The sequence below is a fragment of the Neopelma chrysocephalum genome, unplaced genomic scaffold (assembly GCF_003984885.1).
Source record: "Neopelma chrysocephalum unplaced genomic scaffold, ASM398488v2 Primary Assembly neopelma1_42, whole genome shotgun sequence".
Taxonomy (NCBI): domain Eukaryota; kingdom Metazoa; phylum Chordata; class Aves; order Passeriformes; family Pipridae; genus Neopelma; species Neopelma chrysocephalum.
The window spans coordinates 14,205,443-14,226,668 of record NW_020897700.1 but is presented as its reverse complement, the minus strand read 5'-3'; the positions used below and the strand labels follow the sequence as shown (position 1 = coordinate 14,226,668).

General features: G+C 40.2%; 2 protein-coding genes across 12 annotated transcripts in view; one reads left to right on the top strand and one right to left on the bottom strand.

Moving 5' to 3' along the window:
* Positions 1 to 4,985, bottom strand: part of NEK1 (NIMA related kinase 1) — a 45,755-nt gene extending 40,770 nt beyond the window's left edge. For 7 of the 10 annotated variants that reach the window (XM_027676737.1, XM_027676743.1, XM_027676742.1 and 4 more), the window contains exons 1-3: positions 4,662 to 4,901; positions 1,854 to 2,002; positions 1,678 to 1,774 (exon numbers count right to left, since the gene is read on the bottom strand). In XM_027676737.1, coding sequence (XP_027532538.1) covers positions 1,678 to 1,774; positions 1,854 to 1,970 — 214 coding nt within the window. In that variant the 5' untranslated portion in view covers positions 1,971 to 2,002; positions 4,662 to 4,901. The other 3 variants (XM_027676739.1, XM_027676740.1, XM_027676738.1) reach the window with 3 other exon arrangements.
* A 200-nt stretch (positions 4,986 to 5,185) lies between these two features.
* CLCN3 (chloride voltage-gated channel 3) overlaps positions 5,186 to 21,226 on the top strand; it is a 69,053-nt gene continuing 53,012 nt past the window's right edge. For both annotated transcript variants that reach the window (XM_027676734.1, XM_027676731.1), the window contains exons 1-2: positions 5,186 to 5,302; positions 17,676 to 17,851. In XM_027676734.1, the coding sequence (XP_027532535.1) occupies positions 17,692 to 17,851 (160 nt within the window). In that variant the 5' untranslated portion in view covers positions 5,186 to 5,302; positions 17,676 to 17,691. The remainder of the gene's footprint in view (positions 5,303 to 17,675; positions 17,852 to 21,226) is intronic.

Genomic DNA, 21,226 nt, shown 5'->3' with positions numbered 1-21,226 from the left:
AAGGTGTCACTTTATGAACGCAATATAAAACCATCTTCAAACTGCTTTCAAACATCCTATAGGTCCCCTACTCTAAAAATAGAGATCTTAAGTTCTAATTTAGGTAGTTGCCTCTATTTGCCTTGCTCTTTCTTGGAGTATTACCTGGACTAGGCATTACTCTAAGTGCAAGAACAGAGCCTGAAGAACAGTAACAAAACTTCCAGCAGACAATGAGAGATGGAAACAATTATTTTCTCATTTTTCAATGGAATTTGGGGAGACTTCAAAAAATCCTATGCAAGTTTCCAATAGGAGATACAATGATATATAATATATTTCATTCAAAGTTACAGATTTGTTGACCAATGCAATCTTTCCAAGTTATTGATGAAAAAACAGGTTAAGCAGAAGCAAATTGCAAGTTGCCAAAAACATAAGAACTATGCTCCTCACATACCGGGCATGATTTTGAGAAGAGCTAAATAACTGCAAAAAAATCAATCACATGCTGCTCAAAATAAAAGCTTTTATTTTATGAAAAAGTTAAGCACTTAAACTCTAAATTAAAATCAAGAGAATCATCTAGGTCACTTCAATTTCACTCCCACAGAATGCTTCTGAAATCTGCCTTTCAAAACATTGAACCTTTACAGCTGTATCTCGGTTAAGCTTTATAATCAGTGTTATTTTAAAAGATGATCTCAGAAGTCTGGATTTCTTGCAGACCTGTTGCTGAAGTAATTCTCTTATTTATAAACCGAATCAGTATATTCAAAGTCAATGTGTTTTAGCAATAAAGGTGCAACACGAAGTCCTGTGAATTATGGACTGCAGAGTTGACCTTGTAAGAAATAAGCAGTCTTAAAAAACAGACCTCTAAGAGAAAGAAGGCAGAAGCATGGATTTATAAAAACAGAAGACTATGGTCATGTAATATGATTACATAACAAAATCTAATTTAAAGAATGGAGAAAATAAAAGCCCCCATGCAAAAGACGTACGAAAGTAAGTAGAAAGGAAGTAAAGGAGAAGAGAGCACTATCCCTAAACAGTATTTTAAATAATTTTAGAGTGGTTTTAAATAATATTTTAACGTATATAATAGGTTTTTGGAATCTTTTATTTATTCTGGTCATTTCCCCAGCCATTCACTGTGAAGACAATGTGGAGTTATATTTCTCCTTCCTTCATATCTTGATGAAGAAAACAGTCCCATCTATTTTTCCAGCTCTGAAGGCAATTATATGATTGCAATTACTGAAGACTGCATTCTAAGACAACAAACTCAGACATGAAACTGCTCTTGCTAGGTAATCAACACCGAAATTTAGACTGTACTTGTATTTAACCTACACAAGCACTCCAATTGCTAGGGTACATAAAAGTATTCAAGGAGACATGCTCTGGAGAAACAGGAGAATATCTTTCATGTAAGTATCAAACAAAACCAAAGCATGTAGGAATAATCATGAATATCTCTGTTTACTTGTAGCCCTTTTTTTCTAAATTACACTTTAAAATGCGCATTGGAATTGTGAAAAAAATACAGTGGAAAAGAACTGAAATAAATAATAAAGGTATGAAAAATACCGATTAAAGAGAGGAAACACAGACTTTTAAACTAAATGCAGTAAGTAGTGTACAGAATTGACTTACTAGCATTACTTCAGATTCTACTGTATTAGTTAATCTTACCTTCAAATGACTCCCTATAGAGGACAATATTTGGATGTTTCATGTTAGCCAATACAGCAACTTCTCTCCTTGATTCTTCTCTCTCCTTATTTGACATCTTCAGAAGGAAAATAATGATTTTTGAGAACAGAAATACAAAAAGAATGGATCAGGAATGAATAATAATAACAACTCACCTTAGAGATGTTTATTTCTTTAATAACATACTGTTGGCCATTTTCTTTAGCTTTGACAAGTATTGCTTTCCCAAAGGATCCTTCTCCAATCTTCCGTACTTTAATATATTTATCCATAGTTATCTTCTTAAGGCATGCTTACTTGAGTACTAGGCAAAAAACAACCCACAAAAAAACCACAACCCAGATTTAGTTAGGTGTAATTAGTCATCTAGCCTGACAGGTCAGGCTACATTTTTTTTAATCAAAACGTTAATCCATTTGTCTCTTCAGTTGCTTTTGTGGAAATCATCTACTCTTAGTCTCAACTCTATTTTAGTACAGTTAACTCGCTTTGGGCCAAAAAGGGCTACATTGCTAAAACCTGTTTAATTTTTCATTTTGACTAAAAAGGATGTGTTCTATCTTAAAATAAAGCAAGCAGTCAGTGCCATAGCTTCTGACTCAGCTGGCACGCTAAACACCATATAGACTTATAGCACCTGGTCAACAATCCTTCATTCCACTTTACTTGGAAGAAATACAACAGGGGTAGAGGGAATCCCTACATGTTGTTTCTTAAGCACTAAATCCAGTACTTTGGAAATTAGATGCTACATAGAAGAAAAAATGGACCAAATTTAACAGACCCCCATCAAGTTTAGAATTGTTATTCAGTACAGCAAGGTGTGCCTTAAAGTCTGACTGAAAGACTTTTTTCATGTTGCAAATAAATTCATTACAAAATAGTGAGAATCATTATTTTTAATGTACTATCTGACCATTGAGATTAAATGGAGTACTCAGCTGAATGTAGATAGTGTTTAAGTTTCTACATTAAAAACACTTTGGTTAAAAACAAGAGACTAGGGAGCTGCATGTGGAAGCTATTGCTAGTGTCAGAATAGCAAAGAGACTTGACAAAACAAAGACCAAAGCAAAAAATGGCAAAACAAATTCACAGTAGACTAAAAGATCATATTTTTTACAGCATAACTGCCACACCCTGAGGAAGTTTCCATAAGCTGAAAAAGACAAATGGTGCCTATGCTTTTCTGCATCCAAGCCTCATTTGCAAGCACTAGCAGCATTTGTGCTTTGCTGTATCCAGCTTACTTCCAACAGGAGATCCTAGTAGCTTAGATCCATACTTCACACAAATCACAGGTCTCACAATCTGGGTCTCTCCCTGATTTGGGTTCATTTTTTTCCCCACAGAGTTACCGCACATTAGGCACAGATGCTGCTTAACAGAATGCATACCATGAAAACAGACTAAAATGAATAAGCTTGACTAGTATAGAAAGACAAAACAAAAGAGATCTGAAGCAATCTGTTCTGCAAAAGAGATGGGAAACCTACCAGGACTAAGCATAACTACCAGGAAAGGAAAAAGTGAAAATTACAGATTTGCAATGTCTTGGTGAGAGTTTTTTCTTAAAGTAGAGACAGTTTAATCTGAAGTTGCATTTCTAAATATAAGAAAGACTTGGTATTAACTTCAATATTCTCTTTTGGGTGACAGTAAAGTACAGCAGGTGGGACACAATTTGAACTTCACATGGCTTTACTGAAGTTCTCTTCCTGCTCCTGCTTTCTGAAACAACCCGTTGTTCTACAGCTAAACCAGATGCACTAGGCATAGCTTAGGGCTGCTACTGCATGCTGCTCCGTGCAAATACAAATGGTCAATAATCAGCCTGCTTGCAGTTCAGCAAAGGGCGTGTATATCTTCTATGAGATAGAGGTCTTATTTTTACACGTGACAAGGGAAAAAGCGGCGTCTAGAGAAAGGACATCAGCGCCGATAGGGCGTTGGCTTTTCCAGCCCTGGGCAATAAGTCATTTCATCCACCACGGACACGCAGGAAAGCAGCAGAAGTCACACCCCGCGACAGCCCGGCCGACCGGAGCGCACGGCCAGGCCAGGGCTGGGCCGGGCGTGCGAGGAGCGGTGCGGCGCGGTGCGGTGCCCGCGAGCAGAGCAGGGCAGGGCAGGGCAGGGCAGGGCAGGGCAGGGCAGGCCCCCGCTCCCCGGCCGGGCCCCGCCAGGCCGCCGCCCCCGCATAGCTGGGGCAAGCCCAGCACCGGGGCGAGAGGCGCGGCCGAAAACCCCTCGCCCCAGGGCGGCTGTGAGAGACTCCGCAGGAGGACGGTCCCGCGCCCCATCTCCGCCGCGCCGCGCCCCGGCACAGCGTCGCCCTGTGCCTGTGCCCGCGCCCGCCTCGCCATACCTGCCCGCCGCCGCCACAGCCACCCAACCTGGCCCCGCGCCCGCCAAAGCCCCGCCCCATCCGCCCCTATTGGTGGCCCCGCCTCTCGGCTCGGCTCCCATTGGGCGAGCCCGCGCAGGGGCGTGGCCGCGGCCCTGTCCGCCCTCTCCGCGTTAGCGGTGCTTCACCCTGGTAACGCGCGCCGTGGGTCACGTGACGGAGGGGGGGCGCGCGAGGCGGCTGTCAGCGATTTTGGGGGGGAAAAAACCAAAAACCAGCTACAAGTGTTTCACGAACGAACCTACCGCGACCCACAGCACCGCACAGCCCGGCACCGCCGGTACGTGTCTGCCCACGGACAGCGCCGGGGCAGGGTCCGTAGAGGGACGCGCGCCCCAGCGGAGCTGAGCGCAGCGCTCACCGGGGCGGGCCGGGCCGGACCTGCGGCTCCTCCGCTCCCGACCCCAAAGCGCCTTAATGGCACCTACGGGCAAAGCCTCCAGACTCACAACGCACTTTCTCAGTCCGACTGCCTCGATCCATCACCTGGTGCGCACAGTTTCTTAGCCTTGCAAAAACGGACCATTTTCCTTGGAAAAATAATCCACCCCTTTACCTGCCGCGCTTTTCTGGAACCTGCCTTCTGTCACTGTGTGCTAAGCGAACCCTTCACTGGCCTCAGCACCTCGGCTGGCAGAGCCAAGCAGTTCCGTGCTCAGCCCGACACCTGTGTTTTCTCTGCAGGTAAAACCCTTATGCTCTCGGGGCACCGCAGCGCCTGGTGGTCTGGAATTCAGAGGCGGTGGGTTCAGCCCGCAGCCGAACGACGCCGCGATGTGCTCAGCACCTCCCTCCCTCCTGTACCTGGGAAACCGCCTCCTCCCCGTTCTAAGCGCGGGGCTCTCCTGCCTCCCCGCGGGCGAGCTGCACCCCGGGCCCGCAACCCGCGCTGGCAGCGGGGGAGCCCGGCACCCGAGGGCGGCCCGCGCCGCCGGGAAGCCGCGCCCCTCGGCGGGCGGGAGCGGGGCCGGCCCCGAGCCGGGCGGGCCGCGGGAAGCGGAACCAGCAGTGACGGCGCGGCTGACCCGGCGGGCGCCGAGCGTGCGCCGTGCGAGCCCCCGCCCTGCCCGCGCCGAGGAGGCGGTGCCGGCGGCGGAGCGGCCGCGGCTCCGGGGCCGAGCCCGTGTCCCGCTGCCGCTCGGAGGGAGGATGAACCAGCGCCTCCCCGGGGAGCAGCGGGCGGCGCCGCCTGCGCAGGTACGGTCGGGGCGGGGCGGGGCGGGACGGGACGGGACGGGACGGGACGGGGGAGGGCAGGGCAGGGCGAGCTGAGCTTCCCCGCGGCGCGGGAGCGAGCGGGGCTGAGGCGGCGGGAGGAGGAGGAGGATGAGGATGAGGATGAGGATGAGGATGAGGGGAGCGACTTGCCCGCAGCCCTCGCCCGCGGAGCGGCTGTTGCGCCCTCGCCAGCGAGGTGGCTCCGTCTCGCAGTCGGGGGCGGGAAGGGAGAGACGTGGTGGTTCCCGGCGGACCCCTCTCCTGGTCCGCCCGCCTCCCCCGAGGGCCCGGGCAAGGGAGGAGTGCCCCGCGTGTTTACACGACGTAAACACGGCGTGTCACCCCATCCCCGCGTTCCTCTGGGCAGCTCTTATGCGCGCACGGAGAGCGAGGGGCTCTGCGGCTGGGAAGGTCCAGGGTCTCCTCCCCACGTAACCAGCGTTGGAAGGATTATTCCGCTCGAGTTGCTCGCTTTATGCTGGTTTACGGGTTTGGCTAGTAGGGCCGCTCTTACACAAGGGATGAGATAATGGACTCTCTCCGTGGAACCTCTCAGTTAAATGAGAGTGCAGATCAGCGACTTTAAAACTGAATATTGATTGCATTCTTTCATATTGTTTTCCCTACTTGTCCAAAATCTTTCCCTTCCCTATCCAAAAACGTGGGAATGGCTGTGAAACAAGTGTGTATCAATTCTCACCTAAAATGAACGTCTGAGAGTGTGACAGTAGAAAATTATGTGCTGGTAGTGAACTATGTTCAGTGTAGCATGGTAAAATTGCTGTGTCACACTTAAAATACTAAACTAAATAGGGCCTTACAACCAAATAAAATGTTTCTGGTGCTAAACTATGTTAGAATAGATGCTTAGATACTTTTGCTTAGATACCGTTTATCAGTAATGGTAATCGTTTGGATGTTAGGACTTGCACATCCTCTTTGAGGTTGTGGGACCTCTGAAGTTTATGGTGCAGAGTTTTGAAAGAAATTGTCAGATATATTGGTGCTTTTTGCTTTCAGATGCTTTTCTTTCTGGTAGACCTGTGAAGGGTTTATGTTCTGTATCCCTTAGCAACAGAGATGCTTCTTTGCAGATACAGCTATTAGAATGAAGGATGTGTTAGTATGACAGATTTGAAAACAGACAGTCCTCAATACTGTTTCTCTATTTAAGGAAATGTCAATAAGCTGTAATGTAAAATTAAAAAAAATAAGTGCATTATAGGACACGTACCTTTGTGAAGTATAACAAGTAAGCCCCTAGAGAACTCACCAGCTGCCACTATCATTTTTTCTAAGATAAGTGTTTCACTGACTAACTGTCTTAAAGTTGATGTCTTGTCTCTTTGGTTGGCAAGCAGATGTAAACTTGCTTCAAACTTGTCAAAATGGGAAGGAGTTCTGCTATGGGAAAACTGCAGGTAGCTTGAAACTCATAGCTTGAAACACAATGACTCTGCATCTGTCTGCAACAACTGTGAAAATAAAACTTATACAGTGTCCAGAAAAATGGAGCTTGTCTCTTGCTTGTTTCTGTTTAGTATTGGTATGTCAGTCCTAAAATAGTAAATATCATGCACATTGTGTATTGTAATATTTCTAGAAACATATTTTGCTGATTGTATGATTCCCAAGGCTGTCTTTGCCCAAATTTTTAGTGTCCTCTCTCTGTAGTTTTCTATGCTACTATTCTCCCTGTGGTGCATACTTGCAAGTTAAAGTAATCCTAGGAAAAATACCTTCTCTCTCTTTCTCCTAATATTGATTTGTAATAAGAACAAGCCTATCCAAAGTCTTGACTGGGAAAGACACTTGAAGCTGTTGGTCTTTGCTCTTTGTGACTGTGTCGCTCTGAACAACTTTATTTTATGAAATTGCCTGCATTTTTCTCATGACTATGTTTGTACTTCTTCTTGTACTCTCTTCCATACCAAATATTTGTAGCAAACTGATGTTTAAGTAACGTGCAAGTGAGAACCCACTGTGCACTGGTTATTCTATGAACACATGGGTCTAGCTGTGCTATATATGTTCTTCTGTTCACTGAATATACAATTTGGCTCCCCCCTCCTCCACTTTGCTTTGAGGTCTCCATATGTGTGTATCTTACCTTGGTATTTGAACAGCAGAGTTGCATTCCTTGAGTGAAAGCTCTAAAGCTGGGACAACTGTTCCAAGTTCACAACCATTGCCAAAAGGCATTCTAGGAACATTCAGATATTTTTTTCCTGCCCTTATTTAAGTGACTTAATACACATGGATAGGTGTAACTGTGCAAATCAAGTTTTCAGGTTAAAGTCTTATAATAATTTGGCAGTAGGGATATTTTTAAGTTGGTCATAATAAAAAAGGAGAATAGAAGACCTACTGCTGAAGAGATTTGTGCCAGAAGTGATAGTGCCAGTTTAAGTTCATTTCCTAATTCTCAGACTAGTTTGTGTGTTCCTAGATTTCTTGCTTTGGCATCTTGACAACAGCAGTAACCCAGTAACTTCCAAAGGTTGTCAGCAGTGGCAGTAATCATGTACATGGAACTGCTTACATACCCTCCCTGCTTATTTTTCCAAAACTAAGATTTCAGTTTAACGCCTGTGAGCTTCAAGAGCAAGTTCCCAATTCTGTCCTCCTTGTGTCAGCCATTCCTTTATGTCATAACCTAAAAGTGCGGGTTCTGTGTTGGCTGAGTTCTAAAGCTGTTCAGGTGTCAGGCCGGCTTTGTACCTGTGCTCATGAATGAGTTACTCTGTGACAGAGTAATTCATGCTTGTTTATATGCTGAGCTTGGAATATTAGAAAGTTGACAATTACAAATTTTTATAGTTGTTAAACTTGAAACTTGATTTTGAATTTTGGTAGCCTTTATGAAATCATCTGAGAGAATAATATCTAGAGAAAACAATACTCATTTAAATTGATTCTAATATGAAAGAGAGTTATAAACAGATAAAAAGTTTGCTGGGGCATGTGCTTTGCTTTAAAAAGGTAGAAACTGAAAAATGTAAATTGTTGAGATAGTGGTTATACTTAATGATCTGATAATATCTGTTATTATGGGAGAAGCGAGTTGACAAAGTAATTCCCGGGCTTCATGCGTAATAGAAAGGATTCTAGACAAAGCTGTTAAAACGGTTGCAAATCTGTTTACATCTGGAGTATCCTTATTAGTTTGTATTATGTAGTAAGTAGCCTTGAGTATATACTCTTGGAAATGAATGCAAAGAAGAGAATTCATAACTTCACAGTGGATACCAGCAGTTATTTTTGATGACTTGCAGAGAGTCTAGTCAGCTGTTTTCTCCTTTGACTTTTTAGGCATTCAACCGTTTTGTTTGTTAGGCATTTTCCTTAGGCTTTCCAGTTACAGAAGTAGACTATGCTAACTTTGGTAGAGTAAGGAGGAATAGTAAAGGAAAAAGTGAATAAAGTTCAGTCCTGAAGCTCAGACCCTTTGATAAAAATAACCTTTGCTGTTACTTTTTCTTATGTTTGGTATATTTCGATAAATTTCTCTAAAAAGTTCAGAAAAGAGAAAATACTGAAATGTGCATTTTGCATGTTCATGCTGCAATAAAGTATAATGAAGAAACATTTCCTAATTGTAATAGCAAAAATGGCATTTCACTTCAGTACTTTGTTTAAATTCCAGATAGAGCTACTGAGGTGAGTTAATACTTTGACATCCTGCCAGTTAAAATTCAACTACTCTGTTTCCTGAAAGAGAAGTTTATGTTTGAGTTCCTTCTACTCTTATCTCCAAATTAGTGTTCTCTGCCAGATTTGTTGGATTTTGATGTTGTCTGCAGTTCTTAACCTACTGCAGCTTTTCCCCTGAGTTTTCTGCTGTTAATTTGTCTGATGCATGTGTTGGGAAAAAAAAAAAATCAGTTCTCCCTATGCTTCCAAGACACTCTTTTTCTCAGTTTGAAAATTTCCAAAGTAGATATCTGTAGGAAAGGAACCTGAAATTTTCTTTAATTGTTATTTGACTTTTTGCTGCTTGTCTTGCAGAAAACTTTTATTCTCATGTAAAAAACTACAAGAATGTGTAAACGCTTTAAATTATATCAGTCTTATAGACTTAGCAGTTTTCTTCTGTTTTGTACTGAGATGTGAATACTCTTCTAACTTAGGCAGTAAAGCTTTTAAGACAGTTGAGAAGACCTAACAATCTGTGCACTGAGTATATATGTTGTTACCCCTCTTACAAAATTGTCAATGTTTATTCCTCTTTAACAAATTTTAAAAAATGTTTTGGTTCTTTGGATGAGTAGAGGATGGATTATTTTTAATAAATTTTATCTGTGAACCCAGTGAACTGACCTAATCTCCGTGCTTATGTAACACTTTTAAGATAACTGACCTTTTTGTTTACTCTGTTAGCTAGAAGCCTTTTAGTAAACTGTTGGTGATTTTTTTTTCATGTTGTTGTAATATTAAAAATCTTACATGAACACAATTTCTTTTTTTCTTGTAAAATACCCACCTTGAGTCTTGCTTTCAACTTGATACCACTGTTTAACAGCAAATTTCCCCCTGGACTCTCCTACCAGAAACTTGTCTACAATTTGTAGACCCTGACAAAGTACACATAATTTTAAAAGTTGCCCTTGCCAACCACTGAAGTAGGTTTTACAGCTGAAGAGAAGAATATTCAAGTGAGGGGAACTTGCTGTGCATTCAGAACTGCTAGCACACTTGATTTACTAAATACTTCGCTTTTGGTGGTGTTATGCATCTATGGCTTCGCTGCCTTTTGATTTTTTTTAATCTCCTTTGGATAGAATATTGTGTATATTGAAAAGCAGAAACAATCTATTAACAATCTGTTTATTAACATCAGAGGTTCACAGGTCTCTCTGAAGAGATTTATATATTTATTTAATCTTCGAAAATTACCAGAATGGCAACCAGTGATGGTTGGATGTGCTGTTTTTACAAAAATGAGGTGGCGTCTGTGTAGTTCAGCCAAGAAGGTCAACCATGAGCCAGATCCAGGTGTTGATTGCAGATCACTTCAGTCCTTCCTCACCTTGCTGCCTTAACACCGTTGCTTGAGAGGATCCAGAGCAAGAAAAAGAGCAACCCTGCTGTCAGGGCTCCTGGCCTGGAGGTTTAAATAGGTTGTCAGTTTATCACTGTTACTGTGATGTCCCACCCTTAAGGGGAAGGAAACACCCAAGATTCAGGGATGCTCATTGTCAAAAGGAATGGTGAGTCAGAGGGTCTGCAACCAATCAAAAAGTTTTATTACTAAATTACACACTTGGCATAACAGTTGGTATGTTAGTCCCTGACCTACTATATAAGCACATGGCAGTGGGTTTTGGATGAAGGGGTAGGGTGAAAGGGAAGAGAGGAAGGAAAAGATGAATTAAAGAAAGAAAGAAAGAAAGAAAGGAGAAAAAAAGAGATCACTAGTCCTGGTTCCAACATTGGTCCAGCTAATGGGATGTTCAGAGTCCTGGGGGCTCCACCTGGGCTTGGTGAGGGTGCCTTTCTATACATAGGTTTCCCTGCCATGAAGCTGTCATGTGCAGTCTGTTCTTTCAGACCTGTCTGGAAATGGGTTGGAGGGCTTTGGGGGTCTTGATTAGTCTTGATCCCCGCCTACAGTTCATGCCCACACCTTGGCCTCATTCCTGCTCTTGCACAGTTGTGCTTATCTCCAGGAACTAGAACAAGGATGTTTGTCCCAGAAAAGTGCTGCCCCACCTCCTCTGCATGGCCCCCTTCTCCAGCCACATCTTGTTCTTTCTCACAGCGTATTAGTACCAACAATCCTTATCTGTTATTACTAGCTGTCCTTGGTTGGCTCCACAGCCATCCTTCTATCAGTGTTTGAGACATACACATTAGCCCCTTATCTTCTGGGATTCTTCCATTACATATACCAAGAAAAGTGCCCAACTGTTTTTGGTGACCAAAATCTTGTCACTTCTAACACTAATACAGTGGATGTGTTCCTCTTTAGCTGGTGTTTTTTTCACTCCTTTGAAGCTGGAAAATCATTAGTAGGGAAAGTAAGGACCAGGAACCACCAGGGGTCCCCACAAGATTTCACAAGCAGTGGTCCTGTTCTTGTGCTGTGTTTTGGAGAGGTCTATGAGTTTTTTTCCTTGATCTCAGAGGCTTTAATGAATCTGTAAAGAAGTTTGAGTGCAGTGCAAGGACCTTAAAAATCTGTGGTAGCTGCTGTTACTGAGAAGATGCTTGGAGTTACACTGGGGATAGTGGTGCCTTTTCAGGTTCTAATATGACAATCCTGAATTATATTGAACGAACTTATCTGAAAGATACTCAACTCAGGTGTGATCCTGAATTTATGAGTCTGTACACATAGCTAGGAACTGTTCAGTGCATTACTCCGAAAAGTTAAAGAAAATTAGTACGAGTAACAAGATTTCTGGTCGTTCTGGTGGTGTGTGAAAGCTCTGCTCCATTGTTTGTATAACTCTCAGATGACTGCAACCTAAGTCCACATTAAAAAGAAGCAACAACCTCTATAAACTGTAAGGAGACATTGTTGCAGTGTCGTTTCATCAAACAGAAAATGAGCATTGTGACCTAAGACTCAACAGACAAAAGTTACATTGTCTACAGTAGAAACTGCAGTCATAGTTCCTGTCTTTCTAAAGAGGAATATGGGTTGTACCTTTCACTTGTCTTAATGAATTGCAGTGTTATTCCCATCTGAATATGAACACAGAAGGGACACCAGAGATTTTTTTTTTGTCAAGGAAACTCTCCATCTTTTTTACCTGGACCAAATATTTGCAGCTATAGGTACTGACCCAGTAGTTTGGAAGCTAATACTACATCTTACACGTATTTTAGGTTTGCTCCAAAGTGGCAGCAATGGACACAGCTGTTTACCATAACTCGACTAAGGATCAGTATTTACCTGTGAAGCTTTTGAGTTCTATTTGCTTTATAATATTTGCTTTTATATTTAGTTCAAGTTCATGCTGAGGGATTATGTTCTTAACTTTTTTTTCCCCCCTTCTTTTTAAGCTGTTAATTAAAAACCCCTTAAAGACTTTGCCATTCATGGAGCTGTTTGTTACTGTACCTGTGTGGGACACTACTCTTCGACTCTGATAGCAGAGTTTTTTTCTAATGTATCAATAAATGAGGTTAGCTTAGTAAGTTTAAATTGGAGTTTCCAGCTCATCCAGCCAGTTTGGGTTGAATGCCATTAAAAAGTATTCACATTAGTAATTTGGTGGATGTGAAAGGAGCAATCCTTTCCATCAGGTAGGCTGATGTCTTTGTGCCAGTGGGTGTAATTCTTCAGCTGTCACAACTATGGGTAGCCATAACCTTATTGGTTAAGACATTTTAGAGAGCAGAGATGTAGTGGTTTTGAATAATTTATACAAACTAAAGTCAATGCCCTTAACGCTTGGCATCATATGACTAGAAGCATGAGTTTGGTATTCATCCTGTAATTAAGCTGTCAGGTTTTAGTTGGGTTTTGTTGGTTTGTTTTTTTGGTTTTTTTTCCGAGGAGATACATGTTAAAATTTTAATCTAAGTATGGGTGTGGGAAATGTTTCTGTCATATTATTTATCTGTTTCCAAAGTATACAGTCGTTGGATACTTACAAATAAGGTGATGTATATAGAATTTCTGACCATCTTATAACACTTTTGAAGATTCTCAACAGTTAAAACATTTTAAATTCTGTATTATTTTCAAAATTTTTCAGCAAATTACTCCTCTGTTCCTATCATCCATTTTCTTGACTGTACAACACATTCTTATGTGTAAAGGTTGTATTAAAAATTTTAATTTCATCTCCTTTTGCTTTATGGGTGCGTAGCATTTCTCACTAGGTGCTGTCCTGGAGCAGGGTTTGCAGGTATGTGTCAGTTAGGGGACAGATGACTGCCTTTCAGCTCTTAGTACTGAGCAGAAAAATTGAATATTACACTGATATTTGGATTAATCAGTATTCTTCTCAGTTTGGGAAAGAGCTCTTCTGTTAACAAGATGAATCATTGCGGTTTTTTTGTGTTGGTGGTGTTTCTTGGGTTCTTTATTGTTATTGTTGAGGGTTATTTAGTTGGTTTTAACTTTAAACTATTTAAAGCAAATTTGAAATCCAGAAGAGTACTTTTAAGTTTTCACTCCACCCCGTTTCTGGGGGAATAACAAGCTTAAGATGCCTTTTTTTCCCTGCCACTCCTTTATATATGAGATATAGAAAAGTTTTTTTATGGGACAACAGAGCATATCCTGGAGATTTACCGGTTGCTTGGATCACCTGACAACAAATGTCCTGTAAATCAGACTTCTTACTGGCCTACTCTGTCTTTTCCAGAGACATGTCTCTACACTGGAAGTGGTTCCCTCAGCTGATGTACTTCTCTGCTTGACCTTTTAATTGTAGGGCTTGAAAGATAAGCAGGATGTCTGACGTTGGAGAGCTGAAAAGTGCCTGTGGTACTAGATGGTACAGAAAACTGCGGTAGCCTTACATGCTTTTTCTGCTGTTAATGTAGCTGTTTCTCCACAGTTCTCCTTTACCAATTTAGTTCTTGCCTGCACTGTATTTAATTAGATTTTTCACAATTTCCTATACCTGTATACGGATTACTTTCTTCTCTCTTTCTAGTCACAACAGGTAAGAAATCCTGCTTTAGTTCTCTATTCTTCAGTTTGGTTTGCGTTTTTTGGTGGTGGTTTTTGATTTGGATTTTTTTGTTTGGTTGAGGGTTTTTTGTTGTTATTTTTTTAGTGCCAGTGGCTTCTCTGTTAATATGCTTCTGTAGAAGCATTTTGATGGATTAGGACATCCTGGAAATACCTTAGTAATAGAAGTGTGATGGGTTAGTTGTTGTACTTTTTTGGCTTTACAGTCTTTTCATAGAAGACTTGGATATGTGAGTTGAAGCTCTGTTCCAAGAGCTTCCTGGATATTGCTTATATATTCTTTTTTTATTATTCTTACGCTGCATTGCTTCAATATTTATGGGTTTCTTTCAAAGATAATCTGAAGCATTTTTGAGTCTGCTTTCTGGGATATTTGGACTAGACTCTGAATCAAAACTGTGGTGCTTTGTAGAAATAAGTTAAAGGTAATATCTTGAATGTTCTCAATAATCCTTTGTAATTCCTCTTGGATTTTTACAGTAGTCTAGATTGGAAAAAAAGGTTTATTGCTTAAATATTTACTCTAAGTAGAATTCATTGGGAACCTGATGTAGAATTTTTTGTTTGCTTTTTCAGGAGATTGAGTTTGACTAGCATTCAGCCAGTACCTTTTTACCCCGTTGGCATTTTCTTTTGAGTAAACTCCATTTTTCCCCATTTAGTGCCTGTCTGGGTGGGGCATGGAATCTGTGGAATGAATCTGATGTTACAAAATGGCAAGTTGTCTGGTTATTTCTCCCTTCACAATTCCATAAGCATTTGGGCAAGCTCTCCTGTATGAATGCACTCTTCCAGTATCCACAAATGATAAACTGCACCGGAGTGGGTCAGGCATGATACTGGTTCTCTTCTGGCTGTTGTAGCCATAGAAATAATTTTCCTGGCTCTTCTTTTTCTTTATTGTTGATGCTCCCAGCAGTCTGTTTCCAAGGAGGATTCTGCTTTCTGTGAGTAGTGCTAGCAGTGTTTTAGGTCACGTGAACACGTATTTATAAGTTGTCTTGAGCGTTTAACATAGCTCAAGATAGTGCATCACTAACCTTTTGTCCTGTTTCTTAATTAATTGCAGATAGTGGTGGACAAATTAGTGACCATTATGGTCTTCAGAAGTAAAATTTTAGTCCTCTGTGAAGCTTATTGACCAGTTAACATTCTCCAGTCTGTCAGCAGCAGTACTTCTACAGCAGGATACATGTAGTGTTTCAAAGTAAGAAAAGGTCTGTACTATCATGCCTGTCATATAACTGGAGGCATGTATGTGCCAGAAGAGTTGGCATGTGGAGTCACCTTTGTGGAGAGGTGATAGAGGGGTGCTCTGTGGTATGCTTGGTCTGGTCTGGCTCTCGAGAGTTTTGTTTATCGATTACTGACCAATTGATGAAACTTTCCCTTCCATTGTAGCCCAGTCTGAAAGCATTTTCTCAATTATTGGAAGATTTAATATATGTAATCCACTGTTCTAACATTTATCTAGGGAGACATTTATCCAAGTGGAGAGTTATTTCTCTTATTCTGAATGGGAGATTTGTAGTAAAATTAACTGAAGCTGTGGAGTTCAATGTAGATAAAATCATCCTTTATTTTAAAAGATACATTTGCAATGTCCTGTCTTTATACTGCAATAAATATTTCTGCGGAGAATATTACAGGAAAATGTCTTTATTAGATGAAAAAACTGGATGTGACTTCCAGACTTGGTACAGTAATTAAAAGACTTAGCAGATTTTAGCCATGCCCTCAGTATGGAGCAAACACAACACCACATGGATAATAAGAGAATCCGCTACTTGTGCTCCCTTAATTTGCGGCAGTTAACACTATAGAGTCATTTGAGCTCCAGAAATTGCTTTTGGTAATTGTGTTTCACCTGTGGTTACACAAGAGATACTCTCACTTTCCTACACTCACAGTAACAATCTTCAGAAGTTCTTGGAGCAGTTCGAATTTTGAATTTGGGGCTTGACACAAAAGTAGTAGTATTTTTTGGGTCTACATTTGCTACCTCTTTGTTGTTTTGATAAATTTACAAACAACTTTTTGTGATTTCTAACTGAATGGTGATCTTTCTCTTCCATGTTAACTGATTTCTGCTTTGTAGTAAAGATTATTAAATATGTCAGGGAAAAAAACCTTAATAAAAAAAGGTCATGTCTACAATAGGACACAAAAGACACAAAGAACGCAAAAGACAAAACCTTACGTTGTGTTACAGGGTTTTTTGTGTCTTGTGCTTTTTATTTTCTAGTACTACTTCTATGGACAAGGCAGGAGAGTGTTCTTTCTCCTTGCAACTTCATCAGAATGCAGGAAAGGTCATATGAATGTAGAATAAAGATTTCACTTCAGCAGGAGGCCAGTTGGCAGATGGGAGTCTATAATATGATTTTGGTGCGTGAAGCAGGTGGAGAAAAGCAACAAATGATGCATTGAGTGGAAACACTTCTAGAAAGTCCCAGTTTCTGATTTCATCTGCGCTGTGTGGCTTTCATTTGTAATAACACCCCAATGGAACTGCCAAAGTGATATTAACAGACTTTCTGTGAGCACAATAATGAAATAGACTGTTTGTGTTCTGACTTTTTGGGAGGCATGTTCTTTTTAGGTGCCACTTTTTTGGGAATGCCAAAAATTACTCTGTGTGAAAAGTTAGTATCTTTTGAACAGATTAAAGTGTTAGCTTCTGATTAAATAATAAATTGTGATCTGATTTATTTGGGTAAAAAAAATGGAGATGAATGGAAGAAATTTGTTTGAAGAGAGAGTATGTTTTAAATTGTAAATATCTTTTTAGAGAAATAAGAATGAGTAAAGTCAAACAGATCTGTCTTTCCCAATAGCAGATCTCTAGGGAAGAGTAGAAGATAATAAGCATATGCACATCTGCAGAATGCTCTCCAAGTCTCCAGCATTTCCACCAGAGGTGTTGTTCTTAATAGCTTTTGATATTGGGGGGGGGTTGTTGTTGTTCTGTGAGTTTGCCTGGCTGCTTTATGAACCATTGCAAACTTCTGCAAAATGGCAAAGAATTCTACCACTTTGCTGCTTACTGGATGAAGGATTAGCCCTTTTTTATCTGCTTGTCACCTCACCTTTTTCATTATGACATGTAGAGCTACTAACAAACAACTGACCTCTTCACTTTCTTCACGCCACTTGTGATTCTGCTGACATCTGTTGTCATCTTCTACATTGCGTCTTTTCCAGACTGAAGAGTCCTGATCCATTTTGTTGTCCTTTAAGAAGAAAAACTGTTTTGTTTTTTGTCGTCATTGTGCTCTTCTGTAACCTGTTTCAACTCTCCTATATAATCCTTTTGGACTTTTGGATCTATATAAAGTGTTTAATGTGTGGACAAGCTGTGGATTTATATAAGGCTTTAATGAAGTTCTCTCTCTTAACTGATAATTCTTGAATCAGAATAATTGGGGACTGCTAGTGCATGCTATGCTCTTTCTTGGGACTTCCTTAGTACATTGGCCTGAGAAAACATCATCCAGTTAAAAATCACTGAAGATTTTTGTAAAATGTTCTATATACAAAATGTTCTGTATTACTGCTACCTTTTTGTAACTTGTAGTATTGTGACCTTAACAATTTTTTCCCCAAAGCTTGAAATACTAATTTTATTTGATATAAACTTCTTAGTGTTTTTTGAATATTCAAATAGAAAATAACTTTTTTTCTCTCTACATATAGGTTATAAAGCAGCTAAATGGAGTCTGAGCAGCTGTTTCATAGAGGCTACTATCGAAACAGTTACAATAGTATAACTAGTGCAAGCAGCGATGAGGAGCTTTTAGATGGAGCAGGAGTAATTATGGATTTTCAGACCTCTGAAGATGACAATCTCCTCGATGGTGATGCATCGATTGGTAAGTTTATTTACACTTAAAAATTTCCCTAGGTTGTACTTTTATTGGTTGGTTGGTTTTGTTTGTGTTTGTTGTTGGTTGTTTGGGGGGGTTCTTTTGTTTTGTTTTTAAATAACCAAACCTGATCCTTTTCTGTTTCGCTAATCTGTGCTCCAGACAGATGCTTTAAACCTCAAAGTGGCTGAACGTTTTTCTGTGTGCTTGCCTAACAATTACATTGTATGGGATGACTTCTGATATGAGGCAGATATTAACATGCTTCTAACAAATGACAAGCTTCCTGTCAAAGAGAAGGATGGCTTTTTTGCAGCTACCTGGTCTTGCTACACTGCAGCAGGATTTTGGAAGTCTCATTGTCTTCAATATTTCTTCAATGCAGAAATTAGCAGCCTATTTTAATTGTTACTTGTAGAGTTACTGTTTGTGCTTCATTCAGCTTCAATTCTGTAAAACAGAGGCAAAAGCCATTTAAGTAGAGGTGTTGTAAAAAGCAACAGAAAACACTATATGAGCTCAACTTTTGACTAGGTAAAAAGTTGCTAAGAAAACTTTCTACTGTGAACACTGAAAGCACTGAAGTAATACAAAGAAAGAACTGGGAAGCTCTTCCTCTCTTTTTTTTTTTAATTTAAGAAAGCAGTTCATGGAGTGAGAACATTAACATTCTTTTAGCAATAGTCAGAGAGGTGAACTGAGAGAGGGGAAAAAAGTAATGTCTGTGAGACAGTAAACTTGGTTAAATGTATGCTCTAGTCACTTCTTTGTATTTGTTTAAAATCAAACTCCATCTCTAGAATTTTCTTTTTTTAGTACCTTTTCCTCTCCCGTTAACATTCAGTTGTCTTCCTTCCCTGCAGTGTGTCTTCCTTCATATGTTTTCCCTTTGCCGCACTTAGCAGTTGGATGTTGGCATTGTACTGGATAGTTGTGCCATATCACTATAAGCATCCTTACCATCTACATTCCTTCTGTCTAATTAGATATGTCTTGAATGTGCAGTTATTTAACTTGTATACCAGTACAGGTATCTCGAGCCAGGACACGTTCAATCTAAATAAAAATTCCTTCTGGGACATTACGTGGAGAACACCAGCTCTTAAACGTTAGGAAATTACTAGGTGAACAACTGACTTCTGTATATAAATCTTTGTTCTGAGTATCTGGCAATTTTAATAAAGCAAGTACCTTGCTTGTCTAACATAATATTTACAACCTGTACTAAAAGTCTGAAGCTACTCGTTATTGTTTATAAAAATCATTTCCATCACTTCAAGCATAAAGGAGAAATAAGTTTGCAGCGAAACAGTTTCAGAGCCAGTGTTCTGCTCCTTACTTGTTGTGAAATCAGATCCATAAATTGAGTCCAAAGAGATGAGGTGGTTGTTTTGTTTGCATTGTCAAAATCAATGCTAATTCCTGCACATGCCAGCAGCTCCTGGCTGTTGTAACACTGAAGTATTAGAATGTGCATTGGTACATAAATATGAATGTATTTTCTTTCCTGGAATTTAATTTTTTGCTTATGACTTAGGAGCTCACCCCAATTCTGGACTCTTGGTAAGAGGTAGCAATAGTAATAAGCCCTAGTATTTTATTTAAGTGAATGGTGATTTATGTGTCTCTATACATGGAAAATGTTTTATTGTACAGTAAGTCATAGTAAATATCTTAGTAGTAGACCAGAATCTGGTGTTAACTTTCTTTTTAAGGTGGCGGTAAGAACATACTTCCAGAAACGTTTCAAATAATCTTGCATGCAGGAAGTGAACATCTTTGTCTGTCATTCCTTAGGTGTCCAAATGTGTCAGGTGGTTTTTCTTTTGTGTTTTTAATTCAGCAAATCTCATTGACAAGACCAAACTAGGGCTTCCTTGCATATACCCTTTCTGTAATCCTCTGTTACTCACTTAGCATCAACTGGTTGGTTGGTTGGTTGGTTTGTTTAATCATTATTATTATTTAAATACTCTTATCCTTTAGCCCTATTTTTGTTTTGTTAAGTCAAGTACACATGAATTCATAATACAGAATCTGTCCCACCTCCTGAGGAAGGGCAGGACCATCCTGGTAACTGGAAGATCACATGCTTCTCAACACTGCAGACCCTCCAGAACATGATGTGAATGCAGAGACCTTAGGTTTAGCTTTGTGCTTTCGCAGGTGCACCCTGCCAAAATCAGGAGCCCTGTTTAAGAATATAATTTGTGTTTTAAGTATCTGGGACTGGAAGAATATATAAGCCTGGTATCTTAGCAACATGAACATAATGGCAATAATGTATCTGTACTTCAAATGATTGTGGAAATAATGTAGTTAAATATAAAGCTGCATAGCTGCAGAATATAAACTTATCGTACAAATGAGCACAGACGTGAATTTATCCAATCTGGATAAGTTGCCACGGACAATATAGTGTGCATCATAATTTTACAGTTTATGTAATAAAATATAGAATCACAGATTTTTTTAAAAAATCAAGACCATGCAGTGAGGAGAAAATGAAGGATTAAGAAATAGTCTTTCTTTATTTCTCTTCTTTTTTTTAGCTAATGAAAATGGGACCAGAAACTGCACATATATTATGTAGATAAAAGGCTAAAAATATGGAATGTCTAAAGTAATTGTAGTCTTTCCCCCTTGTTGAGAGGGCAGTAAGTTAAGAGAAGTAGTCTGTTTATTTCAGTAGTCTTGCTAAGTCCCTTGGCTCTCAGGACAGCAATTCTAAAAGCCTGCACAGTACTGCTATTCACATTTCCACTCACACTTAAGTGCTTGACTGCAGCTTACGAAGCCATTGAGGCTGTTATACAGTGGTGAATATGCTTTCTGTTGAAAGCATGTGGAAATTGCATGATGCTAGGAAAGAATACTAACCTCATATACTCCTTGTCTTATGTGGGAAATTCATTGATACTATATGAGACTGAACAAATGAACATTAACTGAAACCAGTCTTCAGAAAGTTTTATCACCTAGACCTCTATTTTTCTTTACTATTTAGTTGATAGAGAGTTGTCTTTTTAGTGTCATGTCTTATTTGAAAGGTTTTGAGGAGTTCCATGTTGGGGATTCACCATTATCTTAAAACCAATGCTGAACAAGAACCTCGTTTCTCTTAACACCATCTGAAAGCATGTATGTGACTGTCCTTTACTGTCTCATCTGAGAAAAATACATAAATTGTGACGATGTAGTATTATATACTAAATACATATATATGTATAGCAATTATGTAAGTAGTATGCTGTGTGCCTGGTATGTTCTCCAGTAGCTGCATAAATGTCAGACTTCTAGTGGCAGTATTATGGAGAACAATTAGGTATTGTGAAATTGTGAATTCTTTGAGCAGTATGTTTTAACATGCTAAATAATTAA